The 12,802-nt window shown below is 35.9% G+C and overlaps 1 protein-coding gene across 5 annotated transcripts in view; it reads right to left on the reverse strand.

The window, feature by feature from the left end:
• Positions 1-3,276: 3,276 nt before the first annotated feature.
• Positions 3,277-12,802, reverse strand: part of LOC140748270 (uncharacterized) — a 344,103-nt gene continuing 334,577 nt past the window's right edge. For 4 of the 5 annotated variants that reach the window (XM_073081053.1, XM_073081054.1, XM_073081055.1 and 1 more), the window contains one exon: positions 5,050-6,733. In XM_073081053.1, coding sequence (XP_072937154.1) covers positions 5,198-6,733 — 1,536 coding nt within the window. In that variant the 3' untranslated portion in view covers positions 5,050-5,197. Of the gene's footprint in view, positions 6,734-12,802 lie in introns of all 5 variants that reach the window. The other variant, XM_073081057.1, reaches the window with a different exon arrangement.

Genomic DNA, 12,802 nt, shown 5'->3' on the forward strand with positions numbered 1-12,802 from the left:
TGTATCGCACTCGCACGCTAACGTGCGAGCGAGATAGAAAATAGAATAAACTGTATTACATATTTGCATCTCACTTGCACTTTAGTGCAAACGCTTAGAGCGAGAGAGATGTATAAATTATGTCAATATGGAAGAATGACCTCCTCTAAAGTTATATGATCCTGGTAACTGAACTTGTTGCATTTTAAGCGTCAGCGCCCAACGACATGTATACATGGCCAACTTTAGTGCCTCGGTTTTCGGCTTATTTTGGATTATCAACGTATTCTCAGTGAAAGAAATACTTCCAAAGTCTATGGATCTATCTGACGTATTCAACTTATTTCTTTACAGTGTTGCCAGATGCACTGTAAATACAGTAGATTTACTGTAATTTTATATTTTTATATATTTTTTTTACTGTTATTAGTGCATCTGGCAACACTGTGAAGGAATAAATTGAATATGTCAAATACGTTTATAAATATAATACGTTTCTAGCCACTGAGAATACGTTGATAATGCAAAATAAGCCTAAAACCGAGGCACTAAAGTTGGCCATGTATACATGTCGTTGGGCGCTAGCGCTTAAAATGCAACAAGTTCAGATACCAGGATCATATAACTTTACAGAAGATCATTCTTCCAAATTGATATCATTTATGCATCTCTTTCGCTCTAAGCGTGTGCGCTAAAGTCCAAGTGAGACGCAAATATATAATACGTCAGATCAAATAGATCCATAGACTAAATATTGGAAGTATTTCTAACCACGAGATACAGTTAGTTGATAATCCAAAATAAGCCGAAAACCGAGGCACTAAAGTTGGCCATGTATACATGTCGATGGGCGCTAACGCTTCAAATGCAACAAGTTCAGGTACCAGGATCATATAACTTTAGAGGAGGTCATTCTTCCATATTTACATCATTTATACATCTCTCTCGCTCTAAGCGTTTGCACTAAAGTGCAAGTGAGATGCAAATATGTAATACAGTTTATTCTATTTTCTATCTCGCTCGCACGTTAGCGTGCGAGTGCGATACAAAATATAATGCTAATATGCTCCATGCTGCCATCTATTGAAGAACTTATGTACTTTTTAATTCATCGGTTATTAAGTTGCTATTTACAAATGCTATTCAATAAATTTTAAAATAATCCGTATTATACCAAAGTTTTACGACCTTGTAGGTACATTTTTAACAGGTCCCCATTCCCTATATTAAGTGTATCATCTATGGGTCCCCATATGAGATGTTTCTCCTTACTACTACGCTCTTAAAATATCAGAATATTTATCTGTAGCAGTCTACTTTGGATACAAAAAAATAATTGTAGTTCAAATGCGGGGGAAAAAGTACGCAATAAATAGAAAATGAGAAAAAATATTGAAATAAAATGACCTATTTTGAGTTTATGAATTAGAATTACTTATTTATACTATGCCTGTTTATTTATTTTCAATAATTAATCTTGATTACATAATTACTATCATAGAATATTTCTAGTTTCGATATTAATTCACTAAGTTATGAAAATAATGATATAAGAAATTATTACAAATGTGTCAATAACTGTGAAATAAAAATACAATCAGTATGTTGTTCATTAATTTATTTATAGTATGTATTCATCATAATAAAATTGTTCAGCCTTGTGATGGGAAGAAGCCGGTCCCGGTTGATACGGACATGATTTAAATAAATAGAAAACATGAGTTAGGCAGCTGGTGGAAATTGGAATATTATGAGTATCACTTAGCAAATACATGCTTAGAACTTCACCTCTTCATGACCATATTGCACTGTAATAATAAGGTGGCTCAAGGTGGCTAAGGTGGTTGAATTAAGATGTTTAAACTAATTGTTGTTATTCATAAGTACCTACTGAAACATCTTTTATTTGTTTTTGATTTCATGGAGTCTTAAGTCTAGGGCAAAAGGTAAATAAAATAAAACAAGCTTTTAAATTTGAGGTATGTTATATTTATCGAGTTTGTATGTAGGTAATAACTACTATAAAGTACAGAAATGATCGATGACCTATTACAATGTAGTGAGTACACTAATCACAATTTATCATATGTATTTATCATTTTGTATACTTGTTTAGGCATTCACTAGGCACTAACGTATGCCTTAAATTGTTTAGTCTTTAATTTCTCCGTATATACAAGAACTTAAGTTACAGAGAATATGCACAGATTGATAAATTAAAGGGTATTCCGGGCAACATTGGCAGTTATCCAACGAGACAATACTCAACATTCAATTTTAGAAATTTCCTTAGAATATAAATGTATGTAGCTGCTGTCTACGTAGCAATATGGACGTCGTGATTATTTTTGATGCGCCACATTATAAACATACATACTTAATACACTGAAATTATTGTTAGGTATTTGTTAGAAAAGCGGCAAAATATTAGCAGCGCTTAAAAGTTTCGTTAGAAAAGAATACCGATCCGGCTTTTGAAAATGATGACGCTATATTTTGACGCCGATACATTATTTATATTCTAAGGTAACTCCTTATAAGAGTATAAACCATCTATATTATGTACATTACAAGTGTTTAAAATTTACAAGAATATTTTGAATACAATACAAGTATAGATTCAATTAAGCTTAAAATATTTTTTAAGAATTATGTCTGAAATTCCTTTACATGCTCTATTTAATTGCCTATATGATTGATAGAAGTAAAACTATTAATTTATTATAAAAGTAGCTAGATATAAGACACGTTATTGCTTACACTTCCAGAATATCACAAGTAAGTATCGTACGGGATATCATAATTAATCGTTACACGGTTTAACTGGCTCATTTCACATATTGATTAATTTTTCACTTAGCTAAACGAGACCAATTTTAAGTTATAGAAAATGTAGATATATTTAAATTAAATCGATGTATTACAATTTTCAAGTCGTGACTATTATAATGCTTCTCTTATCGTCGACATATTGTTGTATTGCAGATTTTTTGCGCTGATATTTTCTATATTCTAAAAATGCTTACTTAAATGTTTCACTACAAATCTTTGAAGAACTGTAGACATAAATATTTTCAGAAAATAAACATGACAAAATTTAACAATAAGATAAATAAATGTACGGAAATATAGGGTAAATTGTTCAGTGATCGCATGGTCAAAATGTGCCTGCAAGTTTTAAATTTTATAGGGCTCTGATTATGACGTATGTGTTTTAATGTTCTACAGACATTTAATTAATAGTTAAGAGAAAATGCTAAAGACTAATTTTAGTATATCTTTTACGTAATCTCCAGAAATTCACAAAACATACAATGCATCGTCTTTTAACCAGGGGCTTAATGCAAAAGGCTTAAATAATGTGCACGAAATATGTAAATTATATAGATCCGATACTGAGACGGCTTGGATCAATGTCAAGCTTCCGACACATACGGAGCCTACCTAGATCTTAATTTAGAAAAATCTTATCTCGTGCGGTACACTTTTTCAGTAGCACCAACTTTTATTGCAGTTGTAGAATACCGATTTTCCACACATTATTTCAGATAAAACTTAAAATCATTGGTTAAATGTTGATATACATGAAAAAAGTCGAAAAGTCAATGTTTTTGAATTATTATGTCAGCTGTACATTCTGAAGGGTCACTTTCTCTTATTTAGTCATGTTGGAGCACGGCCAATGTTTAACATAATACATATATACACAAAAGGTAGGTATTAAGATGAAATTTTTGTTTACAATACTCTTAAATGTACAGTTTTAATATATGGCAAGTGATTGCGTTATACAAGTTTACGATTAAACAAAATACTATACAGTAGGATTGAGCTTAAAGTGACGATATTCGAAATGTGTGCTTCGTATCTACACAATACAACAGTGTATAATATAACAATACGCAGTGACATATAGTATCGTAGAGGATATCAGTCGATATAGCAAACAATACGATATCAGGAATCACGAAATAATTTAAAGATAATTTTAGAAGAACAAGATCGTATTAAATTTATAAATATTTCAATATTATAAATATATTTACATTCGTTAATTTCTAATACTTCCTCTTATATTGGTGTCTTATTTAACGCACACTTATTTTAATCGTCTATAAATAAAAATAGATATTAAAAGACATGGAATGGTTTTTGTACAAAATCAAATACACCCTACCGTAATGGTAGAGACAATTACAATCACATGTTATGATGTAGTATCGTATATGGGGATCGTCGCATTGACTGATCGCCCCGTTCTAATCTTAACTCGACTAGCCTGTACATTGTACGATTACTGGTCGGCTCGAATCATTAGTAGCGCTTCGATCGTTCTAAAGTCGTTCCTTGGACGGTAAAGTTCATCCATTAGCTACCTTGATTATGAAATCGGAATACGTTTTTGAATAGAAAGTTGCAGTACAATGATTCGACCGCCTCGTTTCGATGAAAGTCTCACTTTCAAACGCTCCACTTCTTCTACGTTTCATTGAAAAATAGATCCATCACTACTTAATTTATAATTTACAAATAAGGTACTCTTTTAAACCGAATCGAAACATGATCGTCCTCACTGGTCGAACGTACACCGGGCCCGAAAACTAGTCACTAACCGCTCTAGAGCACTACGTTCCATCACATTGGAGTCCGTCCATAGAAAAACTTAACGGAATGAAGATTTATTGCTAGCATTACAAGATCACAAAAAGTCGAAAGAGTTCATAGCTCGCCCTCAACAATTGAAGGTGTTGGAGTGGCTGCAGGGCCGTGGGTAGTCGTCCGGCGACCGCCCGTAGCCTGACTCCGGGATTATGGAGTACTCCGGCTCACTGTAGTCCGGCGTGTCCCGTTCGTAGTCCCTGTCTCGAGGGAATCCGATCACTGTCTCAGAATTGCGCATGTAGCCATTCTCCTGCTTTCTGGAGTAACGGGTGTCTAGGTTCCGTTGAAAGTTTTCAGGATGGCAGACAACGCCATTGCGGTTGTTCTTTTTATCCTGCAAGGAGCGCAAGGATCCATTGTTGAGATGATGATGATGGGCGGGTGCGCCGTTGTTTAACGTGAGCGGCTGGTGCTGGTGCGAGCGTCCGTCACCTCCAATGTAGGTGAATCCGTTGGCGGGCATCGTGCCGCCGCCTCCTCCCGAGCGTTGCGGCCGGCGCGCGGAGCCCTGGCCGCCTGACATGAAGAAAACGCTCGGGGAGGCGTAAAGCTCTAGCTACAGTTCCGTTACAGGAATTGGCCTGAGGCCGGGGGCGTGCGGAGGGGGAGCAGGGTACTGCGAGGGGTGAATGCCGCGCACTATGCAATCCTCCTCGGTGGAAATTGGCTTGTGGTATTCAAGGTTCTTGCGTCCCTTGTTCCACTTGTAATCCTTCAGTTTCTCCTGCATACTCTTACGATATCTGTACAAAATGAGAACTAGAGTTGCTATTGTGGCAACACAAGCCACCACCACTATACAGATAATAGTCTGTTGCCGTGTGTCATGTAATACGCAACCCAAGTCGTCAGCATTCAGAGTCTTTAAATATTTATCTTTTAAGTGTTCAGGACTAGCACATTGGACTTGTGTAAAGTTGCTCTTATCGTTTAGTAGCTGTTGAAGCCATAACAGTTGACAGTCACAGAAGATAGGATTATCAGTCAAGTCAAGCTGCTTCAACTCCTTTCCAACAAAAATAGCTTCGCTGAAACTTATGATCGCATTATCTCTTAAGGAAACATGTCTGAGTTTTGGCAAACCTAAAAGCGAGGATTCTTCTATGATGGTTAATTTTTTATTGTTTGCCAAAATTATAGTTTCCAAATTCAAGTTATCTTCAAAAGCCCCCTTTTCAACTCTTTCTAACTGAGTGGCGCCGGTAATATCCAAGAATTTTAGGTTTTTCAATCCCTTGAAGGAATGGCTTTCTAGCGCTAAGAAATCATTTTGGCCTATGTTTAAATCTTCTAATCTAGTAAGGCCAGACAGCTGCTGCGTAGGGACCACACTGAGTCTGTTGTCGAAAAGATTAAGACTTCTTAGGCCTGGAAGGCCCTTGAAAGCGTTCTCACTAATATTGAAAAGTCCCGCTCCATTTAAATCTAAAACCGTAAGTCTGTTTAAGCCCGCAAATGTACCATCAGGCAAAAACGAAAACGCATTTAAACCAACGTGTAACTCGGCTAAGCTACCCAAAAGACTGAACGAGGGTGTTGGTACAGAACTTAGTTGATTGTCATCGAGATACAATATCCTCAAGGCAGATAGACCCGAGAATGCCCTTGGCTCTATTCTGGAAATTCTATTTTGTCCTAAGTTCAATTCCTCCAGTCTTGGCAAAGTAGCAAATACTCCGTTCGTCAGCTCTTCCAGGAAGTTTAGTTTTAGATTGAGCACAGTTAGTGAATTCAGTCCTTGGAATGTGGTGTTTTCCACAGACGATATTTTATTATGATTGAGATGCAATTCTTGCAACTTTTTCTGATAGGAGAAACTCTTTGAAGGAATATTGACTAGGTGATTTTGAGAGAGATCCAAATGTTGCAATTCTGCATAGAATTGCATGGAGCTGTCTATTGTCTTAATCTTGTTGTTGCGGATAATGAGGCGTTGTATGGAGGGGTTGAGGGCGATGGGCAGGACGTCGAGCCGGCTTTCCTCGCAGACCACGACAAGGGTGTCGTCATTGCAGCTGCAGCCGCCTGGACAGTTTGCCAGCGCTGATGCGCCGCTCCGCCACGCAAGTAGTTGGAGCGATATCAGCAACACCTGGAAACGCGAGAAACAAACACGATTATTATCATTCAAATTTTGTAATCGATACGTAGGTATTCGTAGGTGTATTCTTATTTTTGTATGATTTCACAAATTGAATCAAGAGTTGCTGGATTATACTCTTGTAAGTTGTCAAAGATATAAAATGAACTACTTATATTATCAGAACAATCAAGCTCAACGTTCTCGGTAGGAAGTATTTATTTCTTTGTAGAATTTTATAAATCATATTATATTCTTCATATAAATAACTTAATACCTACACGTAATGTTTTTAAGGTATATTAAACTGATTGACTTCAATTATAAAATAAAACGGAACCAATGTAAGGCAAGCGCGCAAGTTCTGTCGTGGTAAGAGCAAAAAGAAAATAGAATGATATTGGAATGGGAATTTTGCGCAGTTTTAATTTATTAAAATGCGCTTCGCTCGGCGCCCGAAGCGGCTTCTTTGCTTCAAAGACTAGCTGTTTTATTACGTTCCCCTTTCAACAATTAGCTCTCGAGATCTGAGACGCTGAGATTCGACGGAGTTGCTCGAACGACTTTAATTCTGTTACAATTTGATTAGGCGCTGATAGATGTAACACCAAAGATCTTTGTCTCCGCTTCAAACACGGAGCTGGCGGTAGTTTGTTGCAAAATAGGTTCATTACTATTCTACGGAACCTGGACGAAAATTCAATTGGACAACAAGACGGTATCGAGAAAGTTTCGAGACTTCAACTCGCTTTGTAGCATTGAGAAGTTGACCTTATTCTCTTCCTCGGTTGTTATCTTTGCATTATTGCCTCTCATACTTTATGCAATCTTTATGTGATTTTCCTGTAATAAACATTTGTCTCTGGGACATATTACTATAAAAATCTATATGTGTCGGCGTACCAGACTCGTACGCCAAAAAACATAATAGAGACCGTGTTTATCTTATGTACAAAACGTCGTGCACGTTCACTTATTTTAAAAAGTAATTTCTTCTATTATTCCTTACTCTATATTCCTGTTTTTGTTTTCAGATTCATGAACAAATTTACGACTAAATTGGCAGATCAAACTGGAATCTAGTTGCGAAATTGTGGGACAATAAGAACAATTGCAGGGGCGAGTCGCATCGCACAGTTTCGGCTTGTTTGTTTCTGTTTTTCACTTCTATTTCTGTTCACCTCCATACTGTAGAGCACTTGTCACATACACACAAGCGAATATATTTTGTAATATAGAGAGGAGGCTATAACCAAGTTCTATAAATGAAAAGAAATACAAGTTGACTACGATTAGAAAAGATATTAACAATTGTAACACTACCAAGAATAATTCAATATTCTACTAAAATAACCCAATATTTAATTACTATATATAATAATTTATTAATATATAATAATTTATTATGTATTTTGCAACGGTATGTCCACCACAACTAAGCGAGAATTACTTAATGTGTTTTATAACAATATTTAGAGTTATAAATAACGGACGTTCTATTTGTGCCAATGTACTCGTAAGTATTCCTTATTTTTATAGTCGGTTCAGTAAGAAGGGAGAATAAAACTTTCATGAAGTTTTTTCAAATTTATGATAAATCTGGGAGCATTCTGATTGGGCAAGAGCTGAATGAGGCGTTTAAATCTCAATATATTTTCGATAACAAAATAAGCTTCATGACACACGAAAATCTTTAATCGCTTATCGCTGCCGAGGGGCGATCTACCTCAACCGGACGGCAATTCACATCGGTGCAAATCATAATCAAAACTCGATATGCGAGTCATTCGCAAACAGCGGCGCGTTCGTTTTGCGCTGTCCCGGCGAAATTTCCGCTAAAATCCAATAAACGCCGCCGTTCTGACGCATCGCATGCCTGTTTCGCAATGTTAGGGTACTGCGAGTAAAACGAAAAACGGAACCATACTGTAATGTCACTCCGGTCACTCGAGTGTCCGTTTAATGTTTTTCACAAATCGTAATTATACTAATGACTTGTAATTGACTCGAAATTTTGATATACATAGTAAACTTCTATAATATTATTGATAGTATAATGTTATTAGCTGCTGACCCGAAAAACGTTGTGTTGCCATATAAATAAAAAATGTTAAGGGTGAACAACCCTTAACATCTCTCAGACCTACTGAATATGCATATAAAATTTGGTGAAAATCGGTAAAACCGTTTCGGAGGAGTACGGTAACTAATATTGTGACACGAGACTTCTTCACGCCTTATTTATATATAAGATTGATTGCAGTTATTAAGGTAAGATACGAGTAAAATTTTTTACAGCAACTAGTTCATTACATAAACTTACACTGAATATTTGCCTGATATATCTTCATATGACATTGTCAGACTATTGTAAAAATGCCCTGGGTCTCCTATTAGAATGACTCAAGCATCATAAGAATTAATCACAGTTATGAGAACATTATTACAAAATCTCGGACAAATGTTTATTGACGACGTTTTGCTTTAACGTTACATGATAAAATCTGTGCGTGACATATGAACCCGTGTTTTAACAATAAAACTTAGTTATTCTTATTTTGTTTTACATAAATTCACTTATAAGTTATTACTGGTGTTTTTTTTTTAAATATTGTAAATTTTAAATATTATGACACACGTTATTTGTACGGAACTCTTTGTTATACCTGCACGTCGCACTGCTCGAGCTTGCATCATAAATGCCCTCGAGTTTTTGCAAATGCAGCGAGTATCTACCCTTTGTACGTGTAACGTCATATTTTTTCAGGCATTTACGGGCAAAACGGTTAATAGATTTGATTATGGACTGCGGTAACTTTTTTGGACGAGTAATATGATTATTTCGTTAACTAAGGTCAGTATTTGGGTAACGTTTGAGCAATTAAAAAGTACCTACGTAGATAAATGTATGACTGCAATCACTTTTTATGTACCACTGCTTGCTATGGGGAAAGACTATTGTGAGGAACCCCCAGTTCTCCCATCTTGTAAAGAAAGCCTGTGTTCGGGTATGTTTTGATCAAATATATGTTGCATACATAAAACAAGGTATATGATATTAAAACCTACTTATGTCTATGCGTCCCAACCACTAATTAGGAATCTGTGATTGAAACAGGGCTCTAAATATTTTTAAAATAAAGAGGTCTTGATTAGTTTGAAAATAACTACATTTTAGTTCTAAATTCAAGTTTGTAAAATTAAACCCAAAACCAAAATTACAAGAACATTAGCAACACACAGAATTTACTAAACTGTCCAATGAGGTTCCTAAATTGAACGAAATTTATATATAAATGATATGTATGGTAGGTACAGACAGAATAGCGTTAAATTGTTAGAAGGATGCGTAACATTTGATGGGGAGAGAACTCAATGTGTATTGAAACGTTTATTGAGTTATGATAAATCATTGGGGTGAAACCCTCCGTACTTACTTTTATTTTACTATTATTTTGTTTGTTCTAGTTGTTAATACACATGCATCGGTGGCGTGTGAACCACAACGTGTGTGCAATAAAACGATGATTCAGTTCTTAGGGAACGCGGAACTCATTTTCTAAACTTTGTGGATTTGCTGCTGAATTTCTATTCGGAGCACATTCTCCATCGTCCTTTAAAATACGGTACTAGGCCTTCTCTAAAAAAGGGAATTGTTACCAGGGCTGTCTGTATGTGTTATTGACACTAGTAGTCTCTAGTAGACTTGCACGGAGACGTTGCTGCTATTCACGATTTATTCCCTTATTCGTATTTTACAGCATGGAAAGATTATATACCTATCAATTTGATAGATAAATCTAAATTAAGCTTTGCAGTTTTAAGTCATTTAATGGGTTGGGAGAGGCTGGTGTAGCAACAGTCCATGGATTCAAGCCCAAATTTATATTGCGTAAGCATCGAAACTGCCTTTGAGCGGCTAAGTCCTCTACCTACCGACTGACAGACCGCAATATCAGATTACAAAGCTGAATTCTATTTTCATTGCTCTATAAACCTTAGCGTTTCACAATAGACCCGAAACAGCTGGCAATTAAAATCACATTTGATACGAAACGCCCAACTGATCGTATACCGGGCACTCGAAATTGGGATATTATTAGTCTGGCCAACTCGATGCCTCCCAGAGGACCGCCGCTTAGAATACATGGACTGAATTATTTACTGTACCTTTAGTGTACTTTGTATTTTAATGGTAAGGCCATTTTGCTTCTGCTCACGAATCCCAAATTTACACGAAAGATTATGGATTTGTGGATTTTGGTGACGTGTGGTTTTTAAATAATAAAAATAATTTTCTGATAGAATTGTTAAACTGATGGCACTACTGGTGATTGTGAAGCTTTGTTCTGGTTGAAAGGTGTTACACGTTGACGAATGTTATGTGGTGCGCAGAAATGATCGCTGAAAGCCAAGTAATCTGAATGTTTGAGACGATAAAATATAACTATGAAATCAGTGGTGTATTCATAAACTTAATACGAATAAACAGTTAATCGAGTCCTACGACCCGTGGCGCGGCGTGCTAAACTGCATGCTCGTTTCTTCCTTAATTTCCATAAAAAAGGGAAACGCTTCAAATGCAAATCGGCTAACGAGTACATAAATAAAGATTTTCTTTATTTTCGGCGGATCTGAAGCAACCCTTTCGTGGCGAGCTGGTCCGTTATTCAAATTAGCGAGCAAATTCTAGGGGCTGTTGATTAAAAATGCGAGTAACGGAGGCTTGCCGGCCAGACGACTGAATTACAAATGTCGTTCGGATTTGGAATTAGGTCTAGAGCTGACAACTAATCAAATAGACTCCTATTGAAAGATATCTTCTGGCAACGGATGTGTTTCCGCCAATAATTTGAGTACATTTCACAATCCTCACATAAAGCCATGCGCCCACAAAATTGTATTCAGTTCCGTTCCAATTAATGTTTATGAAACAACTCTGTTTATACAAGCTTTTGAACTACGAGTACTTAATCAACGTGAAGTATTTTATTGATACGTAATGCAGTATCGGATCGGGATATCAGCTGAAAGTGGTTATCTTTTAATACAATCTGTTTATTACCAAAGATTGATAATTTCAGAAAAAGATTTATTGCATTTTTTAGTTACAGGATAATAACTCCGATTGAAAAGAGCAATGTCAACAATACTATAAACAAATTAAGAATATCTTGTTGGGTTTTAATGGCTTTAAAATTAAAATTGTTTTAACACTCAATAATAATGTGTTTGAGATCAACAAACGCTTTTCTAAATAAGGCAAGGACCGTAAACTTCAGGATTAAATTATTATTATAATAAAAATATTGAATATTAGCAGTCTAATTGGTAACACTGCCTAGGGCCGAGAGACATTCGCAATATCGTTATAACGTTATAATGTTGTTGAAACCGAGTCGCCGGCCGTGACTTTATTATCTCGTTAAATGTATTTTATGTTTGTCGCAAGACATTCATATCTACATACACACATATCTCTTCGTCCTGCTAATGTTAGTTCGCAGCGAGTTGCGCCATTTGCTATTGTAATGGACGTAGCGCTATAGATATTCTGGAATGTTTATTTTGACAAACTGGTTATATCTAGATATTCAAATTTCGTGTGGTCGCATTTTAAGTGTTTCGTTGTTAACGTCACAAGTTAAGTAGCAGTCGTGAATTATATTAAGTTCTCTTCTGTTTTTTTTTACAATATAACGTATTTATTACCTTTTAAAAGAAATTGATAACGTGTGACGGATGTAGTGCTACCATTTTGTCCCGGAAGACTAAGGTTCCCCGTATTGGTATGAGTCTCTTTCTTACCAACACTTTCACACACAGCAGGGCTTTACACGACCGTTAGAAGGAAAAAATAGGTGTAGACTACGCTACATCTATTTTTTTCTCCGGAGTTGAACCACGTAGAGTTCTATCACTTGGATTCTTTGTACTGTTTCACGACATTTTACGCCTTTTTTGATAAATGATTACTATAGTTTATTGTCATTAGAAAACAATCTTGTGAGCGTATTAATCCGTTTCCCCGGTATTTGGAATATCCCATAAATTCCAATTACCCCGATTCTCATTATTAAT

This window comes from Epargyreus clarus, unplaced genomic scaffold, assembly GCF_041222505.1.
Source record: "Epargyreus clarus isolate Ecla_fem2 unplaced genomic scaffold, WU_Ecla_fem_2.2 ptg000015l, whole genome shotgun sequence".
Classification (NCBI taxonomy): domain Eukaryota; kingdom Metazoa; phylum Arthropoda; class Insecta; order Lepidoptera; family Hesperiidae; genus Epargyreus; species Epargyreus clarus.